General features: G+C 41.0%; 1 protein-coding gene across 2 annotated transcripts; it reads right to left on the bottom strand.

Annotated features, from left to right (window-relative positions):
- Positions 1-8,148: 8,148 nt before the first annotated feature.
- ndufaf6 (NADH:ubiquinone oxidoreductase complex assembly factor 6) lies at positions 8,149-24,608 on the bottom strand. 2 transcript variants are annotated; one of them, XM_071469988.1, is made up of 9 exons: positions 24,363-24,606; positions 23,302-23,401; positions 22,944-23,066; positions 22,675-22,731; positions 22,169-22,271; positions 21,829-21,962; positions 16,334-16,435; positions 13,907-13,963; positions 8,149-10,357 (listed from the first exon to the last, which is right to left on the bottom strand). In XM_071469988.1, exons 1-9 carry the CDS (start codon positions 24,551-24,553, stop codon positions 10,229-10,231), a joined length of 996 nt encoding a protein of 331 aa, XP_071326089.1. In that variant the 5' UTR covers positions 24,554-24,606; the 3' UTR covers positions 8,149-10,228. The 2 variants fall into 2 exon arrangements, with proteins under 2 accessions (XP_071326089.1, XP_071326090.1); XM_071469989.1 differs by lacking the exon at positions 16,334-16,435 and having other exon boundaries at positions 10,011-10,357; positions 24,363-24,608.
- Between the last annotated feature and the right edge of the window lie 269 nt (positions 24,609-24,877).

Below are 24,877 nucleotides of genomic sequence, written 5' to 3'. Positions count from 1 at the left end.
ATCATAACTGTGACAATGAACATGTTCACCGTGACGACCATCTTAGTTTAGTGTTAACATCCCAACATGAAAGTTAGTTTTGTTTTGAGCTGCACAAATTAAAATGTTGACCTTTGACCTGATGACAGATAAAGTCACCAAGATCTTCAGGATTCATCCTCTGTGGACCACGAACATCTGAACCAAACTGATAATACACTGACTGAGTGTTATGATCAGAAGTGCAATGTCAGGGGAGGCAAACCAAGGGGCCCCTGAAAACTATAAACACCGTTAAACCTCCCGTTAGGAGTGTGTGAGGTGTTCAAGGAGCGTGTAAATTGTAGTTTCTACCAATAGTCTGCATGTGAGGCATTAAGGGGACAACTAATATGCATGGGTCCGGCTCGATGAGGCTTCTTTGCCTTGGGCCCCACAGAGATCATCACTGTCTCAGTCTGGACTCTGTTTCTCAGTGTCGTTCATCAGGGATGAAACTTCGTGGTTTTGTGAAAAGTGAGCACAATGTGGCTGCTCAGATGTTTTTTCTACTCTTGCACTTCACTGTCATCATACCTGCTCTGCTCCTCATGTTTTCCGTTTATTGCCTCTCATGCTCACCTGTGACATCAGTGCTGCAGCTGCAGTAAAAGCCTCAGTAAATGTGTGAAATTCGTAAAGAGAAATCCAAGGTTACTTTGTTCAAATGAAAGTGTTTAACACCTTCCTCCCTTTGTTTGTATGTGTTGGTCTTTTCAGATAAAAGTGTTTTTTCTGCTTCGTCTTTTCCTGTTCTCATTATTTGAACATGTTAAGATTATTGAAATTAACTCATCAACCAGTCTGTTTATTATTTGATCCCCCACTGTTCATCCTCCAGTTCCAGGTGACAGTCTCAGTCATCGTTGTTTGCACTGACCTGGTGTCAGCGTTCTGCTTTCAGCCCGGGCGGAGGCAACGACCCCCCCCGACATGGATCGAGCTCGACACGTCTGTCATCTCTGCTGAAGGGCCAAACTGTCGTCTTCAGTCTTTTTTAAATCTTCTAGATTTTGAATCGAGCTCTTTCCTGAAGGGATGTGTCGCCTCTAATTCATCTATAGACTCGTTTTGTTTCAACACGTCCCAGAATCCACCGGAGCTGACGAGAAGAGGCTCAACATACCGTAAGGTGCTGCAAGTGGGACAATTTTAGCTAAAAAAAAAAAAAAAGTAATTATAGAAATAAGGTTTTTAAAATCTTTTAAAAACATTATTAATGTTTTAAAACTCCTTTCATTTTTTTTTTCATATTAAGGCCTCTCACTGTGATAAACCAATGATGGAACGTTTTCATTGTCACCAGACCACGTACCATTAAAATAAGAAGTGCTCTGAGAAAACATTATCTGGCCTCTGGTGTTAAACTCGGCTACACTGACCTGATGTTGTCTTCAGTGCTGATGTTATCTTAGGGAGTTTGATTTCTGATCCTTCTCATTTTCTTCAAATAAGTAAAATAATATCAGTAAAAACACCAGAACCAGAACGTATAAAATACTGGAGCTCAGGTTGTTCATACAGTGAAGAACGTGTAATGAATCTGCAGTTTGTTCTCCAGCTGTGCAACACTGTCAAATACAAGAGGACATGTCACTGGAGAAATCTCTCTATCTCTCTTCCATTTTTCATGAGTTGAAATTAAAGATCTACAACTTTTAACCACACAAAAAGCTTCTTTCTCTCAAATGTTCTTCACAGATGTGTTTAAATGTGTTGGTGAGAGTCGGGATCACCCACCTGACAGGTGTGGCACATCAAGATACTGATTACAGCAGCGTGATTACTGCACAGCTATGACCTGGGCGGGTCACAGTTACAGGCCACTTTAAAATGTGTAGTTTTATTTTGAAAAGAGACATTTATTAGGTACTGAAGATGCTCAGTGGATGACTTTTATTTCAACTTGTGAAAATAAATAAATAAAACAGGAATAAAGGCAAAAGTATTTATTTAGTTTGTTTTTTTTTCAGTATATATTAATAATCACAGGATGGAGGTGTAATAAGACCGAACCTTAACAGCTGTGGGCCTGTTCGTACCATAAAGAGATGAGTGAAAGTCAAATTCCCAATTTGAATTAATCAAAGGCACAGGTGGGACGAAAAATAATGACAGAATCTATCATTTTAGTAAATTGCACCAATTATGACTCCTGTATCTCGAGAGCACAGGAGGAAGTGTGAGGAAGGGAGGGTGAGGAAGCTTTTTGCCCCTTTTCTTTAAGACTCAGATGTTACAGTTTTGGAGGGAACTAAAAAATGAAGAAATTTAATCCAGTTTAGTCGTGATTATGATTATGCCTCATGTCAATCAAACCAGGATCTTGGTCAACACAGAATATGTGATAATCAAGAGGCCCTTTGTGGAGGTAAACCTTACTTTTCACCTGCTTTATTATTTTTATTATTTTATTATTATTTTATCATTCTTATAATTTTTCGGTGCCGCTGCGGCTCATTGTGGGTCACATGGTGGTTTAAAAGTAGCTGAAAAACACTGTTGGTGGCTTCAGACTTCAGTCTCAAGTGTTTTTCCCTCGGCCTGCAGCCATCATTGCTGAGTGATGCTGCACCCTGTTGACCCCTGACCCCTGAACCCTGAACCAGCTGCAGTGAAGTCAGGGTGAACTGATCGCACTGTGTATCCTCCATCTGTCCTGTCACTGCACAGTTCATTAGTTCTATAAAAATCACTTTTACAGGAGTATTTTTCTGACCATGCTGCCTGTTCTCCATCTCACTGAGTGAGTGTCTCTTTATGGCCTGACAGTAAGAACACGGTGCTAACACCACCCAGGTTATACAACTAACACTAACAGAGTGTTCACAGCAGAGGGTGGAGACCAAAAACAGAGTAAAAAAAGAGTGAATATTGGACTAAAGCAGACAACATAACTGCATCTAGGGTGTGTCCACATCACTTTTGCTATTTTAAAGTTGGAAAAAATTCCACCTGATTTTAAACCAGCAGCCACGGGTGCTCAGGCAGGTGCGGGTGTATTTGCTGTTTAAACAACGTGGCCACTGGAGGGAAAATGATGACTGCGTCGGTCTGTGCCTGGTGTATGTTAGGGCCTGTATAAATCACATGTGTTGTGTATTCTGCCCCCTGGTGGCCAAAAACCTGATGACTGCAGCTTTAAAGTTGGAGCAGCACTTTCTGTGACTCTGAAGAAGAGAAGGTGAAGAAGAGTCTCCCTCACCAACTGTAATTACTCGTGACGGAGCAGAAATGGTCTAATTAATCCTTCTTGTTCTGTCTGCAGCATGAAGCTGGTGTGTCTGCTGATGTAAACAGAGAGGCTCCCTTGGTCAGAGTCGGTAATTACAGGTCTCTGTGCTGACAGTGACAGCTTAGGGCCAAGGGGAAGAGGCTTAATTAAGGCCTTAACGAAGCACCTGTCATGAGCCGGGTGGATCACCACGCGACCGACTGCCTGAAAACTCCCATCTGACACGAGAGCGTTTAGATTTCTAACTCCTGTAAGATTTACATCATGCACACAGTCACCTGTTTGTATTTTCTGATACTTCTGTGAGGCTGATACCAGCTCTGCCTGCAGGAAACGGCCATATGCTCGAAAGGTTCTCACCTTCTCCTGAGACTTGGCTTCTATGTGTCGACCGGTTCAGTGCTTGTTTGTGTTTTAGCCTGTCAATACCATCTGCTGCTGTAAACTTTAGTGCCTGTTTGTGTTTTTACATTTTAAATTAATTTAACTTTTCAGTGTGTTTGGAGCTGTGTCCCAATTCAGGGGCCACATCCTTCGGAGGCTGCGTTTGAGGACTACTGTCCCATTTCAAAGGCTCCGTCAGCTGTGAACACGACATGCATCATTCTTTTCTGGGCCACAAAGGCTCCACCAGGTGGAGGAAAAGATCCCAAGATTCATTGCACACCAGTAATGAAAATAATCTGGCAGCAGACACCGACAGAGAGAGCTAACTGTTAAAACCAAGGACCAAGTTCTTGTGGAAAAGTTGTGAAAGTTGCGACAGGAGCCACGTTTGGTGAGAACATCTACGATGGCAAAGGGCCACACCTTTACAAACCATCCTCTGAACCATGCAGCCCCTGAACTGGGACACAGCTCTGGTCATTTATAACGCATTCTGTAAAAAATTTAATTTAAGAAAAACACATTTTATTTAGCCTCCGGCTTCATATTGTGAGAGCATACTGATTCAAGCTTTACTTCTGCTTCATACTTGCATATCATATGAGCCCTGCTCCCCTGAGGCCTGAAAGATGTGCAATATTCAAACTATCAATAACCTCCAGACCTGTGTGTGCTAAGAATGAATAACACTTCCGGCACCAGTGCAAGTTTTTTGAAACTGTCCATAAAGAAGAACTTATAAGAAACATTTTACTGAAAAGTGCGGATAAGATGGAACAGACTTCATCTTCAGTCTCATTTCCTCTTCATCTTTAAAGAGGAAATGTGTCTGTGAATGAGCCAGTGTAGCCAGAAGGCTCATTTCCAGCTGCATCATGTTCTGAAGCCAATGAGGCGACAGATCAGGAAATGCAACCACAGGACAGTAGGACGGTGAGATGAGCAGCCAAATCAGCACGAGACGGCGGCAGGAAGAAGCAAAACAGCAGTGACACAACGAGTCTTTCTCTTCTCTCCAGGAGACGATTAAACCCTCAACCTGCCTGTTTCCACAGCTAATGATGATGTACCTTTATCAGACATTAGGTTCATCATTTAGGTTTTCTCCAGACATCAGTAGACCACCTTCCTCCTTCTACCCCGGGGACGATTAGCTCTGAGCGTCATTAATAATACACTGCAGCCTGCTTTGAAAAATATGACATAAATTAATCATAGAAAATAAGACTTCACCTCACTCATCCTCTAATGTCCATAAAAACCGAGCCACTGTCCTGATTCACAGGTTAAAGGTTATGTTATGTAGAGAGAAATGTGGGAAAAGCTTCCACTGCACTGTCATGAAAAGTGGTATAATTAACATAATGTGCATAATTAACTTACTGGCTCCAATGATAATAGCATTGTTGGGGCAAAGTGTGTTTTTGAGGATTCCAAGGGCCTCATTTCAACCATGAACACACACACACACACACACACACACACACACACATACACACACACACACACACACACACACCTGTACACAAAGAGCAACGATTGGTCCCAGCTTCTCATTTACATGAAGAAACAAATCTCAGACTGAGGTTCAGGTAGAGATAGACCAGGTTCTCCTGTGAGCTGAAACTCACCTGTAAATGTTGGATTATTTTTGTCTCGTGGTCACTGACCTCTTTATAAGGTCCCATTAAAGGTCCCATATTTGACACTTTTACTTTGTTTTATTTGGAGTGTTAATATAATGTAAGATACTTTCACAGTATTAATATAGAAATCTCACTTTATACATTATGGGACCTTTACATCCTGTGCAACCAGACCTCCCTAAAATAATAAAAACATGGTCCGATGATGCTAATAATGCTGCCCACCTTTTAGTTGATGTTGCACTTAGTTAACCAAAGGAGGGGATAGGTGAGCCTCTGCTTTTCAGGGCCCCTCAGGGTCTGGGGCCCCTGGCCAGTTGCTCACTTGGCCCAGTTGGTGATCCAGACTTGCTCAGAGGTGGTTGGGCAGTGACACGGTCGTGATGTTAGCATTTTGTGGACACTGCTTAGCGCCAGCTAGTTTGTCTGTACTTGCACTGATGGTGTGCTGCTGTTCCTCTGTAGCTGTGGCAGAGCATTTGGCTGTTTCCTGCAAACAGAGCTGTCACCTGTCTGCGGCTGTCATCACAGACCATAAGGAGACTGAACTCTCGGCTCTATCAGCTCAGTCTGCAGCAGAGTTAATGCATGATAATGGGCTGGATACAGTCCTGACAGCAGAGACCTCTCCTGCACCTCCTGAATATTAATCACCACTTCACTACTGGATGGTCTTAGGGTTCATCCAGTCTAAAGGTAGATGTCCATGTGTTTGTGATTATAAAGCAGGTCTAGGTTCTATATTAATACTGTGAAAGTATCAAAGCCTCAGTCCACAGAGAAATGCACACAGCCTGTATTCAGAAACTGAGCCTTAAAACCAGCTGTCAGGACTTCTGCAACTTTGTGATGTCACAACAAAGCAGTCACCACCCTCAGCCACACCCCAAATCCCACCCACCTGGACCCACCATCCAACCTTGCAGGATTTGGTTTCTCTGAGTGTTTACCTGAAATCTGCTGTATTTCTATTAGATCACTCAGAGAACTGTCAGCCAATCACAAGAGAGGCCTGGTTCTATGTCTTCTTATGGATATCAACACTTCAAATAAAACAATGTGTAAAATATGGACCTTTAAGTTGCACTGCAGCCACTTTAAGTAGAAGATCAAACTTGTCTTTAGGCACCTTGTTTGAATTGAGCAGCAGTTTTTCCAAACACACATTTACTCTCCAGCAGAAGACGGCAGGTCTGGAGACACATCAATACAACATCCACAGATTCCCTCTGTTACACGTCACACTCCTCTCTCTCTTTGTCATTGTTAATGTCTCTCTCTAAACTGTCAAATGTCTTGTTTAGTAAAAAATGTCCACGTTGTCCTAAAAGTACCTGTGAACACAGTTAGCACGGTAATAATATTCTGGTCATGATTACTGCAGTTTCCTTTCTGTTCACTCTGTGGAACTGAAGCTGCATTTTGTATATGATTCTTTTTTGTGTGTGTGTGTTATAAAACACACATTTCATGAAATATTCAGCACAGAGCCGACGCTGTTTTCAGGTTTCTCCGTGAGGACATGACAGAAATGTTTAGTTGGCATCTGTATTCACACAAGCCGTCATATTAATACATAACATCCATATTGTAAATTCCTGTCTGGCACTCATATTCTCTTTTATTTATTCAGGCAACATTTCTTGAGTAAACTCATTTCACCACCACCCTGCTTTGTATTCACACAGCTTCATACACATGTTCACACTCTGCAGCAGCTGCTCTGTAGTCAGAGGCTCAATCGCTCCCTGACATTTGTGGATGTGAAGGAAGGAACCAGATCAGACCGGATTTTATAAGAACTGGGAAAGTCCAGCCAGAAAAATCTCTCTGTTCAAACAAAGACGTCGATGAGGAAAAGTCAGTAACTTGACTTTCTTATCAGGGCTGGAAAAAATTCTCAAACCTTTTTAACTGAGGTGAAAGAACCAATACAACGATGTAAAAATACTCCATTATTAGTATTACTGGCAAAATGTCCTTTAAAAATCGAAGTAATGAAGTATGTGGCTCCTGTGACTAATATCAGATGATTAATCCTGAGTCATCGATGCTTCAGCGTCATTTTACTGTTGTAGGTTTTAACCACTTATACATATACAGTTTATTTATTCCAGTGGTTCCCAACCTAGGGGTCAGGACCCTCCAAAGGGGCACAAGATAAATTTGTGGGGCCATGAGATGATCAATAGTAAAGAGGAAAAAACACAGTTCTCATACAGTCATTTGATGGCATTATTGTATTTTTTTCTATTAACTTTTCTTTTTGTGAAATATTGGTTCAATCCACCTCTGTGGGTTTTTAACAGTTATTTAAAAATATGAAACATGTGAAATGTTTTGAGGGAACGTCCCCGAGTAGAAACAGCTTTTTCTTAAAGTTTGGTTTTGCATTGAAGAAGATTCTCATATGTTTTAATGTAAAATCTTTTTTTTCTTCTCTCCCTCTCTTTACACTGTATTCCCAGAATTTGTTTGATTTTGGTTGTTTCCAGAACACGACAATGATCGACATTTACAGAACCACATTCAGAATATTTTCATTCAAGTGTTTTTTTTTTTTTTTTACCTTTTACCTCAGATGTGATAAAGAACATTGGACATGAAGAAGTTTTAAAATAAATTCTTCCACATATTTTGCCAGACCCTGTTTGATACTATGAGCTCCGCCTCCCATTTTTTAGCCATCACATTAATACAGTGGAATAAAAAGTGCAAGATTTCCCTCTGAAGTGTTGTGCAGTAGAAAGTATAGAGTGAAGTACAAGAGAAGTACCTCAAACTGTTCTTCAGTACTGGACCTGTGTAAATGTACTTCCCACCTCCGCTGTTATTAAATGAAGATGTGTCAATCAGACAAGAAATGTGTCTTATTCATACTTTATTTAAAGATACTGGAGGTATTTGATCCTTCAGCTGCTAAATAACAGACCTGATGAGTGTTTCGTTTCAGGTTCATTCAACACACACGGCGCCGTCTCAGCCTGAAGAGCAGTGATTGGTCGTCCAGGAAACCAGACCAACATGGAGCAGCTTCCTGTCCGTTCTGGGCTCAGTCTGGTTTGATAACAGCTACAGAGGATGACACCGGTACAGTAACAGCGACACACTGACAGTCGGATGAGTCTGAGCGCACTGATGTGTTTGTGCAGCAAGAAACTTCTGACAGGTCTCCACAGGTGTAATTTGTCTCCAGCCTGTTCTCAGATGATTTGCTGCTTATTTTATGCTGCCTGTGCCTTCGTCATCCACCTCATTATCTTTTGAGATTCTATTCTTTCCTTTGATTGGCGCTGCCTCCTCTGCAGAGGGAATTTGATTATGAAATCAGCTCTCTGTGAGCTCCTCTTTCTGCCGCCTCAATAATTCTGCTTCCAGGAGAGGAAAGAAAAAAAGAAACAACAAATAATCCAAGCAACCGAACTCCCGACTGTCACAGGACTCACACGATCAGAGCATGTTTTATGAAACTTGGGGGGTAATTCATGGTGAAACGTTTCTTTTATACGTCTCTGAAACTGAATAACTGGATAACTTAAATCCCTCTGTTTCCATAGAAACATTCAGAAAGCTGTAGAGCGGCTTTTCCACCAGGATTTATCATGTTCGTGCCAGACTGACGCCGTCTTTCCAGAACCATTCTCTCCCCTTCTTCCTCCTCTAAAGGTCACGTTGTAAAACACTTGAGTTTGGTACAACTTGGATCTTATTGTTGTAGTTTCTCACCAACAACAGTCAGATTATCTAAACTATGACTGCTCCCTAAAAGTCGATGTGTGTGTGCATCAGTCGAGTCCACTCACATTTTCTGAGTAAGATCACTGGGGGTTTTTTTCCCACCAGGATTTTATATCTGAGCCAGAACCAGGAAGCCAACTTTTCCTGTCTCTGACTTCTCATGTTTTCACTTCTCAGATCAACAGAGACATTAAAACATGAGCCCAAACTGTGCAGGGAGGCGAACGATATATTCTCATATTTTATAACAGGTGAGGTGTACTGGAGAGAAGACGTCAGTAATATGAATACGGGGGGGTCGGTGGTTGAGTCCTAATCTAAAGCACTTTACTGAAAGTGAGAGCAACCAACCCATGTGTCCAAATGAATCCCTCTCTGACCAGGAAAAGCCTGTGAGTAGTTTAGTACTAAAACCTTCAGTCCTGTTCCATCTGTGTGTATTTAGCAGTAAGACTGATACTATCAGCAAATCCTGTGTGTTTTAATGTGAAGGCAGAGTTTGTCTTAATGATGTTGCACAGTGTGGGAGAACCTCAGGCTTTAAATGTAGTGTGATGAAGATACTGTGCATGTCTCTTCCTCATGTGTCTGTCCTATGCACATACAGGAGGGAGAGAGCCTGCAGCTGCAGCACAGCATCTGTTTATAAGACTCCTGCATGAGAGAGTGGCTCTTACATGTACTAGGTCAAAAAAAATTATACAGTTTGACTTGTTTTCTTTGAAACTGAAGGTTTGTTTCTGATCTCTGCTCATGACGTGTTCACAGATCTCAGGAATTAAAAGTGTTAGTTACAGTTAACACAGATAGAAATGACGGTTAAGCTACAAAGATCAGAGCTAAATTGTAATAAAGACAACAGATTAAAAAACTTGAATTCATTGCAACAACTCGTGCTCTCGTCTTAAACAGCAGCTGTATCCTGTCTGAGTATTATGAGTAAAGCTGGTGAGTGAGGCAGAGGTTGAGAGATGACGGTCGGTGTCTCTGGTGCTGTTGGTGTTTTAATAAAGAAGCAGACTTCAGTCGCGGTGCTGTGGTTCAAACAGGTCTGGATTTCTTTATAGACTTGAGTTCACAGGCACAATCCCCCAGAGAGGTGAAGTCTCTGGACTTCAGTCCTCCAGCTCTCAGAGGTGTCAGACAAACTGGAATCACTGGGGTGGGGGTGGGGGGTGGGAGTGGGGAGGGTGGAGGACTGACATCAGTAGGTCTTCTTCCAGGAGCGGAGGTAGAGCTGGATGGGGAGGAGGGGGTTTCTGTTCTGCAGACTGGGGTGGAAAACATCAAAATCTGCCTTCCTCACTCTCTGCAGGTAGTCCTCCAACACCACCTGCAGCACACAACACCACAGAAGAAGTTCACAGTTCACAGTTTAATCTCTTTTTCTCCAACGCTTCAGGTCAGTGTAAACAAGCATTGAACAGAACATTATTTTCATTATTTAATATGGAGAGCTAGAACCAAAACAATGAGCTGAAAGACACTGAAAGACCAGCAGAACTGAGCCGGGGGATCATTTTTGTTTGTCAATGTGTGCAACTCCTTTTACATTTATTCGATTCATTGTTAAAATACAAAAATATTGATTATAGCTGAACAATAGCAACAGCTGTTATGTCTTATTCAGTGTTTCTGGTAGGTGCCCTGTAGTTATTTGTTGTGTTTGCACTGAAGTAGCTAGAAAACTATGCAGGAAGATGATGTTGGCATTCTGCTGACAAAGCTCTGATTGGCTTTCTGCTTCTCCAGCTGCCAGAAACATCTCAGGGAACAAAGCATTAGACCAGTTTGAATCCCTGAACGAATCACAGTTGCTTCACTTTGAGTTTCAAATGTCACTTTTCAGTTTTCTCCTTGGAGAAAAGAGCAAAGTCTCACTGAATAAAACTAAAATGATTTGCCTGACTTCAGTAGATGTCAGTGTATTTTTTTTGTTTTTGAAATTGGTGTGAACTGAACAGGAATCTGTGATCTACAGGACGGAATACTTCAGCACCACCTGGCTCAGCACTGCTTCAATAAAACTCATGCATTGAAATAAAAGAGCTGCAGTGGCCAGTTGCTGTGTTTCATGTCCCTCAGGCTTCGCTCTGTTTCCTGCTGTTTCACACGACACTCATCCAAACCTGCGATTCATCCAAATTAAATTTTCAGCGCGGTGAGAAACCCCGAGTGGTCGTGTCAGCTTTTGCACGTGGACAAGCACAATGAGCTGGAAGAGCATCTCTCACACACACAAACACAAACACACAAACACACACACACACGAACACAAGTGACCTCTGCTGCAGTGTAGAGGTCCACCGCAGCGTGAGAATCATCCCCGTACTCTGAGGAGCGCAGAGAGGTTTGTACTGTGTGCAGACTGACGTACGCCATTTTCTCAGCTCTATATCTCAGCTCAGCATCACAGTTATTATCTCCCATCACAAAAGAAAATCACTTCCTGTAAACTATAATCAATGATTTCTTGCAGCAGAGAACAACTTCTGAACTTCAACTGCAGAGGTCAAAAGCTGATAGTTAGTAAATATCGAGATACTGGTACTTTTCTTTGGTGTAACTCTAAAACTGCCACTGTTTGGTTCCTGAAGTGGAGGAGACAATTAGGTCAGAAGGTTTCTTTTTTATAATTGTTTTGCTGAATTATTGATGCAGAAATTCAGCTTTAAATTTCATCTTACTCTCAGACCTGATGATTTACGGTGGCAAGATTGTTTTTATTTGCATCTTTATAGAAAGGCATTGTCTGAAAGAGTGGAGCGGAATAATTTATGTGGTTGGGGAAATGACAGAAAATGAGGGCAGAGAAAGAACAGGAAATTTACACAGATTGCAGGTTTTGTGTTTTTATATAGTAGAGTTTAAAAGGGAAAATGGAACAACTGGAATATGTTTGTTTAATTTTGCCCAATAAGCATGAAGTTGAAAAACAGGACGTTGTCTTTTACCATCTTATCTCTAAATGATGTTCAATTTAGGGTCTTTCTGGGAAATATTTTACTTGCATACTTTTACATTTATTTACCATTTGTAAACAGTATATAAAGTGAAACTAACTATACTGTCACTGTAAGCAATTTATATTATTCTAGCTGTGTTTGAAATGATCATTAATTTATTATCTGTTTATGCAGCAGCCTGAAAAGTAGTTGACAAATACATGAACAAACAATTAGATCTGAATACAACCACATCCTACTTTTTAAAAAACATCTTTAAAAATGATTTTTCTCTCAGGCAAATTCCTTGAATGTGAAAACCTCTGGGCAGTAAAACTGTTTGTGGTTCAGACACTGAATCTGGTCTGAGTGATGCGTCTGGTTTGTGACACCACATTATGTGACTCCAATGCAAAACCACAGCAGACTCAACCACCTCTGCAGGTCTAAACTAACAGCTGCTGTTTATCTCCTGATTATTTAATAATAAGTTTGTGAGTTTTTGTAAAGTTCTTTATTAGTTATGAGTCACTTTGCTGATGTGCTTCATATGAAAAAGAAAAAAACAAACTGTTTTTTCTCATAATCTCCGTGTCTGATTGATGAGCTGAGCCTGGGATAAAACTCGACGTAGATATGAATAAAGATGCTCTAATTTTAAATGTTTTTTTCTTTAAGTAGAAAGTCATCACTGTTTTTAATGATTGCCTTTAACTTACATCATCACTGCACAGAATAATCCAGTTTCACTATCAGAAGCTCTAAACTCCTGCTGCTTTAAAACAAACCTGATGTGAATTAATTCTCAGTTAACATGCACATGTGCAAACACAGCCTGAAACCTCTGGATGTGAATTAAAGGAAGGAAAAACATGAGATTTTGACACCGAGGGCACAATGTTATCGTTTGAGTTTGTGTTTATGTGCACAGCAGCGAGACTCCCTGAAAACTAAAACTTGGTATGTGCAGGTTTTAGTGACAGATACCCCCCAGGCTTTAGAGCATCTGATGAGAGTTCAGTAAAGTGTAACTTTTCAGCCACAGCAACAAATCTAATTATCTTTTACACCAAAATTAGTGAGTATGAACAGGTATCGTAAACATGGGTAAACCAGCTACAAGACTGAGGACACATGGACACACACACACACACACACACACACACACACACACACACACACACACACACACACACACACACACACACAGCTGTTCCCTGCCGTGCAGACTCATCCCTGGGTTGTTGCTCCCGTCAGTGTTGGAGCCTCCGTGTGAGATGCTTCGATTGTGTGATTGTGTGTGATTTTCTGTGTGTTTTTGAAACTTATTTCAGGGCTGCAGCTCACTCTTTCATCCCTGAGCGCAGTGTATCTGTGGTGTCTTTGGTTTAACAGCAGTAAGCTGGGCAGATGACAGGTCTGTTTACAGTGTTTGTGTTCTAAAAGACAGAACATCAACGCCACTCGGAGCCAATAAAAGACTCATTTGACCCGATGTACCCTTTCCCATTGTTAGGATGTTAGTGGATCTGTGCAGGTTTTTTGACCAGTGAAAAGGGGGATTTACAGAGGTAGAACCTTGATTTACAACTCTAAAGGGAAATTTGAGATGTCAATTTAACTTGTGATTGATGAGAAGTGGTGAGGATTATGTGTTTCGGTGCAACAGAAAGCTGAAGAATTGTTTAGCTTTGATGGAAGCTGTGTTTTGTCTGTGTGAACTCCTCACAAAGAAAAGAGACTGAATGTTTTAAAAGCTTTTCCTGAATGCTTCATTTAAGTTTTGAGACATAATAAAACAACTGATTTTAATTTTCACAGATCGTCTGTGTTTCTTAATGACTCTTATACCAAAGCTTTCATGAGACCCATAAACAATTGTCGCCTTTAATTTTGTCCCTGAGCGGCTTCTCATCTAACCATCTTATCTGACTCACCGTCTGGAGGAAGGCCGGCGTGGCAGCTGCTGGAACGTTGTGGCTAAATGATCGAGCCTGAAAGAGAAACAAGACAAAGAAATTACCAAACAAATACGGGAAAAAGACAGTAAGTAGGTTCATTCTGACCAAGTCTCAAACTGAGCTTTAGAGGAGATGGAACTGCACATAAAGTTCCTGCAAAACTGTGAACATTCAGAAACATCATTTTTCTTTTGATGGTGCAAGTTTAGGCAAAGACGCAGTCACACATTAAAAATGTTCCAGGTGTCAGCTGTTACACTCCGATGCACACGATCAGCCAGTTAACGTCTGGACTGTCGGTTTACTGCACTCGAACAGGGATTTTTTTAGGTTTACCAGAGAAAGATTATTTTCAACAACTCAAACAGCAGCTTCCAAAATCAACGTTGTTGAGATGGTTTGCTGCTGGTTGAAGGCAGGAATCTTTCTGCATGGATTCACCTCACTGCTGTGAGCAAACACAGCGATTGTAGAGGTTCCATTTAAATGAATCAACTTTGTGACGGCCAAGAGCTGAGTCTCTTCAGGGGACTGATGAAACCACGAGAGTCTCGGTTCAGAAAACTCTTAAATTCTTCAAAGAAATAAAGAATCAGCACAATATTTCTGTATAAAGTTATGATTTCAAAAGGTAAATTCACCTCTCCTTCTGTGGTGGTGGTGTTTTTAAAAATCCATTAAGATTAAGACATAAAAGCAGAAGGAGCCTCTTTGTCATTTTCAGATTCTGTTTCCTGAAGCTTAACTTCTTGAATTGCTCTTCAGTCAACTGTTTTTCCACAAAATTGATGCGGAAATATATTTATGTATATATGTGACTATATAAAAGCACTTGCACCTTTAAATGAAGGATGTAAGTGAAGAGAGATTGACAACAGGCCACTGAGATACCAACATATTTAACTGTAAACACGTGTCCTGCTGTTACTGTGATGGACTTGAGTGTTGTCAAACACAGAGGCCATCAGATGTTCTAATGACTGACATAACCTCTATATGAGCCTCTTCTCTTGTTGTTTTTCAGTTATTAATGAGGCGCTTCTCTAATTGACTGAGAGGCAGGGGAGGACAGTCAACAGTAAACAAATTAAATACATGCAGAGAAGAAGTAAATCCTTAGTTACATCCTGCTGTCTTACTGTTAGGAACATCCTTAATTGCTATAAATAAGGTTCAAATAAAACATAAATGCTGATGAATGTTTGGGCAGCAGCTTAATGAAAAAAGCCTCTAAAGGAAAATCAATGAGGCGTGTTATTGGAGGCTAATAAATCTCCAGGCCAGTTGGTTCCTGGCTCTGAAGAGCTCCATTACTGCACTGTGTGTTTATACTGTGTGCAAAGATATTGCAAGCTGTAAATAAACCCTGCATGTTAAAGCATCCTCCATCACTGGTATTAATTTGAATATTAAAAGCAGCACTCACATTTTATTCCCGCTGTTCAGGCTCTCGCTAAGTGGCTTAAAAAGTATTCAAGAGTGTCACAAAGCTTAACTGATGCTGATGTGAGTTTTACTTTGCCTCATCTCTGCAGCTGCAGCTCAGCTGCTGCAGAGGCACCAACTAAATTAAATATTGTTCAGCTCGTGCAGCTTGACGTTTTGGACATTTTCCAGGACTTTTCCATTAATACAAACCTGAGTTAAAGGTCCCATATTTCACTGTTCTCCAGTGTTTTATCTGAAGTGTTGATCAAAAACCATCTCAGTGTAGTTTTACATCTCCTCTCTCAGGCTTCTCTCTGGAGCTCTACATTGAACCTCGGCATGTGGCAAATAAAACTCTGAGCTGCTGTTCAGTGGCAGCATAACTTATACCTGAAATATAAAATACAACAATATAACTATATATTATTATAAAAACAGTTTGTAGTCTCCTCAGTTACCACATTTTGTGTACTTTTTGCTCTGGGTCTTTTTTCCCTGGTTTAGGATCAGATATCTGAACTCATTCATGAACCTTCCTGTTCACTATGATCTGAAACAAACAACAACTTGCGCTGCTGTCACTGCGAGGCAGGAAGTATCTGAGTGCTCCCACTGTGATGGAACAAGACACCAAACTTGACACGGCTACTTGATTCCTCCTCAGTCTCAAAATCACTCAAAGCCCCATTTCTCCTGAGAGCACTTAAAGAGCCTCTTCAAACACCTGCGGCCCAGTGGTTCTCCTGTCAGGTGGAGCGTGAATGTGGAGGCACTCTCAAAGGCTCCTGTTTGATCTGCTGTGGCCTGGATTGTACCTCACTCTGCACAAAAGCATCTGTCAAATGAATAATGCCAATGTAAATGTAAATCCCTGCAGTCTGGAGGAAAACCTTCCCAGAGGAGTGGAGGCCATTACAGCAGCACGTTAATACCCGTGGTTTTTGACAGCCGTCACATACGAGGTGTGGTACATACATGTTGTAAATGTACGTGAGCCTGACTGGCGATGTCGTACACAACGTCCCGGACGTTCTGCTCCCGGCTTCTGCGGATGAAGTCCTCCTGAGACGCTCCGTGCTGCAGAAACACAGAGACACACATGCTTGTGTTTTTGAGGCACGAATGATACGTGAACTTAAAACCAGCGCTTATCTCTTCGGTTCAGATGCATCCTCTTCAGCTGCACATGCATGAGAGCTGAGGCTTTTCTTTAATCCTTTGAAAGAAGACACTTAAAACTGCTCCAGGTCGCCTTCTGGTGCACCGGCAATGTAGTGTGACATTGTTCACCACCCCTGCACTCATACACAACCAGCCCCCACAGCACCAGGCTGCATTAGGTTTCAGTTTGGATTCTTCAACAGAATTATTTCAATTTAGCTGTTGAGCTGCGAGATCAGTGCAGACTAGCACAGAGTATCTCAGTCCCCTGATGTTAACGACTGCTTCTGCATCTCCCTTTGGTGAACATTTTTGAACATTGAGCATGTACATATCGTCTTACTATATGTATAAGATAAAATATACATTTTTAAGATCCCAAAAATGGGGTTTGCTCAATTAGAGTTTTCTGTTGTCAGATTTCTGTTCTTTGCTGTTCATCCACAGTGAATGGAGACTAGCAGACGGATCAGAACCGTTAGCGTAGTTAGCATCTTTTATTTGTTTATGTTGTTTGTTAGCTTGTAACTGGCAGTGGCTAACATAGTGTTAGTGGTTGTGCTAATGCCAACTCTTGCTCCCTGTACTGACAAGGTTTCAGGCGTATTTAGCCCCGCCCCCTGTCCCTACAAGTTGACAGGATTGGTTCCTCAGGTTCCTTGACGTATGAATCCCTGACTGTCTGAATCTGTTTTCATGAGACTGTCATTGGTTCAAGGAGGGAACACTCAGTCATGGTGTCGATTGATTATTTCACTTATCATGTGTCTTAATTATATAAAAACATCATATAGATTTTCTTTGGATGGGTCTTTAACATTGAAATAACGACTGTTAATCTTTGGACCTGTTTTAAATTAATTCTGAAATGTAACTGTGCAAAATCCTTGTAATAAAATTCATAGCAACACTGAAACATATTGCCATTCAAGTTTGGGAAACTGATGCACACTAAAGAATTAAGTGACAGTTACTTGTATTAATGTAGGAGGCATTAAATCCAGGTGAAAATCTGCTCATTCTTCTACGCTCAAGTGTTTTTCTGCGAAAATGTGAGACTTAATGATACATTATTATTCATGACCAAGTGGGTCACTGAGAATGAAATAACCTGACATCATCTTGAGAATGATGAGCAGAATAAATAACAATCATTTCTGTGTAATTCTAAAACCTTTTGACACTTGGAATTAATTTCTCTACTCACATATTCCTCTCAACACCTCAGACCTGCAGACCGTGATGACTAAATTGAGGCTGTCAGGCGGAACTGATCTGACCTCCCCTCTTTTTCCAATACAGGTCCAAAATAACAGACCAATTTCCCAGAGAACAATTTCTCCTGTTTTTTTTAAGAGCTGGGCAAATTGCCTCAGACTGGACTGAGCTTGCAGCTGGAAAATGATGGAAAACAATGAGCCAGGAATAATGGAAGGAGTGGTGAAGAATATTTTTTTTTTTTTTAGATGAGGAAGAGAGAGGTGAATGAATGCTGCCATAAGTATCAGAGCTGCTCTTTCAGTTTTGACCCAAGCGACTGACCTTTCAGCAAACCAACAAAGGCATTTATGCACCTGGTAACGCACCTGTTAAATGCACAGTGGTTAACTCCTGCCACTCCAGGTCTCTCAATCAAAGCAAGAACAAAAGATTTCATTTGGTAATGCTATAAAGTAGCGTGGGATCATGGGAATTGTTGTCTTTGCTACTATTCCCATCAGCTTCTCCTGGTTTGGATCCTTCAGTGTCAGTGGTTCAGGAGGTTTTTACCTGGAGCTGAATTTTCTACACTGAAACAAGCAGTTTCACTTTGAAAATCAGTGATTCGCCGAAACAGGACGTCTCTGAGCAGCTGGAGCTGAGCCGTCTAACTGGATAAAAGTTAATTTGAGTTTCTGCAGACAAACAACACTTACACATGAGCACAGAGGATATGACATCACTGACAGGCGACCAATGAAACAGAGCCTTACCATGATTAAAATCACAGATTTCTCTGGTTTGAGAATTGATGGAAACATTTGTGATGATGTAAGAACTTAACTCAACAACATATAGAACAGAGGTCTGTTTTTTTTTAAGACATTTTAACGTGGAGAAGTTACAGATTATAACTTTAACAACTCTACTCTACTGGCTCAGAGACACCCGACCCACCTATCAGCCACATCTGATCTAAACTACCTACAGCATCTGCCTGTGATCAGGGGAGTCATTTCTATTTTTGTCACACAAAAGGCTCAAATGTAGTTCAACTGTACAACCCAGCTGTTCCACGGTATGAATGAGAGAAGTGCTGTCAGTTAGTGGATATAAATCCAGACAAAGTCGTCTCTTCTTGTATTTCGACCTCTGTCCACATTAAAAAACACGAACAAAATAAAAACCATCACAATCTGGTGAAAAGTGATCGTTATTTTAACAAAATCAATATGAAAGCAGATCCATGACAACAGCTGTGCTCAATCACTGGGTATATCGACATTTAAATCAAGAGTTCCTGGGCCACCTGAGAGCTGAGTCATAAGGACGTATAACATGTAGGCGCACATCCTCGGAGCAGCGAGTCCCTGATTCGATTCCCGTCTCTCCGAGCTCTTTGCTGCATGACTCTGTTTCTGTATTTCCTGTCTCTCCGCTCTGCTGAGTCTGTTAAACCTCCTGCTCTGTGTTTAAACGCAGCCAATTCACAACACAGTTGATCTCATTCACATATTTTTCTCTTTTCATATTTTTATATCATTAAAACTCTTGTTAGTCCAGTGAAAAAATAATTATTTTATAACTGTGATGTGGGACAAAATCAGCAGGTCTCACTGTTTATACGCTCTGGAAGCAGGAGAGACAGAGATGTGTTGACAAATGTTCCTGTCTAAGTATGGACACACTTTTACAGCCAAACCTACAGCTTGGAAACCAAGTACCTGCCCCTCTACCCACACGCTGACCATCCACCCCTTCCCAGCCTGTTCACAATCTGACTGAAGACTTACACTCTCAGTCCTTTTGAAGCAAGACCTGAGAGAGATGCTTCCAAAAATAAGAAACTGAAAACGACAGCCACCCCAGAAGACCAACAATTAGGAGATAAATGTGAATCATTTTAAATGTGTGATATTGTTAATAGTGTTTTATTTGATTGCTGATGTGTGAGTGGCTCTTCACTCAGCTTCCCTCTCTTATGTAATCCTTCCCCCTGTGGTTCACACATGATCAACAGTGTCACGGGAAAATGAGCTCCTCTCTCATCTCTCTCCAGGTTTTTTTTTAATCAACAAAATGTTCAATTTGATCTTGTTTTGCTTCTTTAGTCAAGAGCTAAATGGTTCATATGTATATGAGAGTATGAGGGGGTTTCAGCACAGCACCAGCCCCCCCTTCAGGCAGCGGCGTGGAGGTGATGTGAGGTGAGGGGGCTGTGGAGGCCTCGGGTCACAAGCGTCATCTCTCCACAGCTGAAGATTTTAAGGGCAGAGCCTGCGTGCTTCATGCAGCAGCCTAAATACATCTGCACAGTATATATATAACCCCCCCACACACACCCACACACACCCACACACCCTCAGCAGTGTGTTGTTCTCTGTGGGACAGATGGCGCAGACAAAGGTTGCAAATTGTTTGCAGCATTTTTTGTTGATCTGCAGTGTGTATGTGTGTGTGTGTGTGTGTGTATGTGCGTGCGTGCGTGTGTGTGTATTTCAGACAGGAGGGTTTAAATCTGAGGCTCTCTGCTTTTCGCCGTATGGTTGTTGTGTAACCACCCTTCACTGGTTTGTTGTTGTCGCTTTGTGCTGGATAATGATTTCATTACAGCTTCGACAAGAATATCATTTGACACGATGTCAAAGCCGAGCCATGAGTCAGAAAACGTGTGTGTGTGTGTGTGTGTGTGTGTGTGTGTTTATGTTATCTTTGGGAGCAAAATTCAGACCTTAAACCAGACGAGTGGGGACACAGTTTAACTTGTTTACATCAGACAAGATAAAGGTTAAAGTCAAGGTAAGAGGTTTGTTATTGAGGCCAACGTGAGACTTGAATTATCCTAAAAATATCAGGCAGAAGAGTCTGTGTTAACCTAAACTATGTTAATGAAGCCTTTCTGAGTGAGGTGGAAACACTGAGTGTGTTTTAGGTTTCTGACAGAAATCTCAAAGAGGGAAAATCAACCATCGAAAGAGTCCTGAAAATGTTTCATTTTCGTTGCTGTATCTCTTATTCTCTTGCTTTATATGCCTGTGTCTTTACTGTCTGTGTTTGTGAGTATATTTTAGGGCTTTAAATGGTCTCACCCCCAATTACATCTCAGATTGATTGACATGGTTTGTGCTGAGACCTGAGATCTGCAGGAGGAGGCCTGCTGGTCCCCCCAGGGTCAGGGTCTGTGACTACAGGTGACTCTGGAGCTCTCCCCCAGCTGAAATCAGGCACTGTGACTTATGAACTTCTTTTTAATCTCTTCTTAAAACACATTTCTTTGGCGCAGCCTGGTAATGTTTGAGTTATTGATTCTCGTCAGTCTCTTTGGCCTTCTCTTGCATCTGGGTTTATTTTTCTATAAAGCACTTTGTTAAGAAAAGTGCTAAATAAATTAAGTTATTATCATTTCTATTATTGTTGTTATTATTATAATAACTGCAACACTTTCTGAATATTGACTGAAATGTGTCTGTAGCACAAAATATATCTAAAAATATGTGAAGTCTATTATTAGACATTTCCTGAACTAATATAGTAAACTAATTTTATATTTTATTTAGACAAACTTCTGTATTTAACATTGTAATATTGACCTTCACACACTGACTCTACTATATGCAGGTTATTTGAACTCAGATATGTCATTTCACTCAGGTTTTGTTGGTTTATGTCTTTGTCTAACCTTTTATTCGCTTTTATTGTTTGGTCCTTAAGAATCAACATTTCATTTCAGCTGCATCTGGGATTAAATTATTCTTGCGCTTGTAAACATTCTACAATGAAAAAAATGGTTAAAATATGATTATAAGCTCCAAATTAAGGTATAAAAAAGTAAAGTTCTGCAGCGGTACCAAAACTGGAGCAGACACTGTTAAGATCATTTTACAGTAAACAGTGCTCTTTATGCTTTTAACTGATTTTTCTTCCATCTTAATTTGGGTCAATCAAAGTAATTTTGAAGTGCAGCACTAAGATACATCGTCCTCCTCAGTTTCATCAAATTACTCTGAGTGGAACCTGGAGATACTCGGAGCTCTGGGGTTAATTTCTGCTTCAGGGGTAAACAGTTTCTGAGCAAACAGAGCTGATATCACTGTGTGGCATTGACTCACCAGCATGCAGATGTCCATGGGCAGGTAGACTTTCCGCCGGCTGCTGTTATAAGGAGTCGCTCTCAGACACGTGACGATTCCCTGAGCTTTGCCGATGTGACTCGCTGCGTGGTCGGCGTGCACGTTTTTCAAACCTGCAACGAAAAACAGACACATGGGTTTAAAATGATCACATTCTCTCATCATTTGAAGATCCTGACCTTTATCACAACCTATCTACTATATTTTCATCCATATGACTAATCACTAAGAAGGGTGTCAGTATATGGCTTGACCTAAGCGAGGAGAGGACATGTGTTACCTCTGACAGCAGTTCAAGAGGTGTCTCATACGTCCTCACCTAAACACTCCAGCAGCAGGTAGATCAGGGAGGACTGTGTGTTCTCTGAATACGTCTCCAGCTCCTGAAGGTTCCTGTAGGCTCTGTCATCCAGATCCTTTTCCTGGTCAAACACACAGAGTTTCGACATTTGTTCCAGCACTTCATTTGTCTTTATTTAAAACTGTGCTTTTTCTAATAACCCATTAAATTCAAGTATTTTACATGTCACCTGTTTTATTTAAATATTTTTTGAAGCTCGTTCATTAAAACTATTCAGTATTTCATGAAAGAAAATGAGCACAACTTTCTGCTGAACATTTTATTATTATTCTCTTATTAATTTCTCCTGTGGCACCCTGAGAGGTTCCCGTCACCAGTTTGGGAAACATTAATTTGAAGTAATAATGTTCTTCTTTGTTACCCACTGATTAAGCAGAAAAGACAAAATGTAAAATCAGCACACAGACACATGCTCTGTAATCTCTCATTGTCAGAACAGGCTGACTTTAATAAACACATCTTACTCTGTCTGTGATGATCTTCAGCAGCCATCTCTTTGTCAGGCAATGTTTCCTCACCGCCTGCAACATTCAACATTAATGAATCACCTCAAAGCTCCTGAGGCAGAGATAACAGAATTAAACAGGTAACATTTGAAAGAAGAAGCTTCCTCAAGTTAAATGTTGATAAATCCTAAGAGTCTTGTTTGTGTAAGTTTCTGTCCGTTTTTGCTGAATCAGTCTTTTTGAAACCAGATGTTCGAACACTTTGCTCTCTGTGGGTTGATATTCACCCTCCACAGCTCGGTGGTGACTGGCTGGTTCGGAGGGTCGTCTCTGTAGATTTCTTCTATGGCCGTCTTCCAGAACTGCATCCGCATCAGACCAATGGTCTTCTGGGAAACTGAGTCCTTCACCTTGTGGAAAAACAAACATAAGAAGGTGAATATTTAACAAGCCACTTAAAAAGGCTTGGGATCAGAAATAATACAGCTCAATGTACAATACAGTTTTAATCATAATAACATAGTGATAGTGGAATAGCAACAGTAGCAGCGGCAGTTGTTTAACAGTAAGATTATTAACAGTAAAATGGTAAAAACAGTAGCATCAACAGCTGTAATTCCCCATCCAGCCTGTAGGAATACCTGCCTGTGCCAGCTCCACATTGAAGGCTCTTAGAGCCAAAGAGGAGCGCCGCGCCTCCTCCGGGAGGAGGAGAGAGGTCACAAAGCCATCGTAGTCTCTGGACCTGAGGAGGAGGAGAGACAGGGAGGGGTGGTGGAGGTGGAGAGCAGGGGGAGAGGGGAAAGAGATACACTTCATTTATGCTGAATTGACCTTTGCCACTGCTGTAAAATGTCTCTGACAACATTTTCCGCCTTTTCATTTAGCCTAATTTAATTTTACATAAGTTAACTAGGTAAGTTCACAGGCTCAGGACTAAGTAGACCACAAAGTATATTTCAAACAAACGATTGTGCAACAGATATTTTACTGTAAAACTGTGCCAGAATAAATAAATAAATAATAAGTAAACAGAAATTATCCTAAACATGCTGCCATCACCCACTGCTCTATCTGCTTTTTACAAAAAGTGGGATTTGGAGATTTGTTTGACACCCAGCAGTCAGTGTGATACCTTATCATTTAAATCGTATTTACCCCGTTTATCTTTTATATAAACATATAATAACATTACAGTACAGAAACTAACCACAATCGACTCCAACACATTTCAACAGCTCGATAAATTAACTTCGCTGTACTGACTGAAAGAAATGAGTAACCTTAGTAGACCATAGTCATTTCACATGTGAACTTAATATACATAATACACATAATTAGAAGCTAAAACTACATTTAAACACACGTTTCTTGGTGAGCTGCATTGAGCCGAAATGGAGACTATACACAAAATATTCAGATATCACACTAAGCTTTCAAAATATATTCTTTGGTATTATGAATTTTTGCGTTGTCTCCATTTATACCAGATATTTGAATGGAGTCTGGCGTGATGCTGCCTCCCTACAAAACTTTAAAATGTCATCTCTAAATGCGTTGGTTATCCGTGTCCTTCAAGATGAGCCTTTAAACTGAGGACGGGATGTATCTGGCCGTAAGTTAAGCTGTTGTGTCCGCTGTGTAAATGCACATTAACTTCGCTGAAGCTAGCTTGTGTTGTTAGCACCGAGCGCAGTCAGACCCACCTGACCAGCTCCAGACAGAACTGCTCGTTGTGTCGCGAGTCCGGCGGCGCGCTGGTCGCCGCCCTCACACTCTGTATTTCAGCCGCTCTCTGGATACACACACGGTTGGGGGATATCTTTCTGTGAGGAGCGTGACACAGAGAAGTTTTACTGCTTAATAACCCATGTTTAACACTGACGCCGGCTGCCATGTTCCCCTTCAACTTTCAACCTCACGCTGTGTCACATTAAAAACATTCCCCGGGCCAACAGGCAGCCGCCGACTTTAAATTCCGCTTCGTATGATGAACAGAGCTGCTGAGAAGTCTGACATTAAAATACATGAAACTAATCCTATATAATAATACAAATGGATGTAAATTAATAGAGCTGACAATGGCAAAATAATAGAGCTTTTGCCTTCTTGTAGAGAGACAATACACATTCCAACCAATGGTTTCACTCAACAGGTGAACACACAGATAACACAGATATCTCATATTTCATATAAATTTGAAGTTTAATATATTATCATA

The sequence above is a fragment of the Trachinotus anak genome, unplaced genomic scaffold (assembly GCF_046630095.1).
Source record: "Trachinotus anak isolate AG129_WGS33_773 ecotype Australia unplaced genomic scaffold, CSIRO_AGI_Tana_v1 ptg000032l, whole genome shotgun sequence".
NCBI classification, from domain to species: Eukaryota; Metazoa; Chordata; class Actinopteri; order Carangiformes; family Carangidae; genus Trachinotus; species Trachinotus anak.
This window is presented reverse-complemented; position numbering and strand designations above follow the sequence as displayed.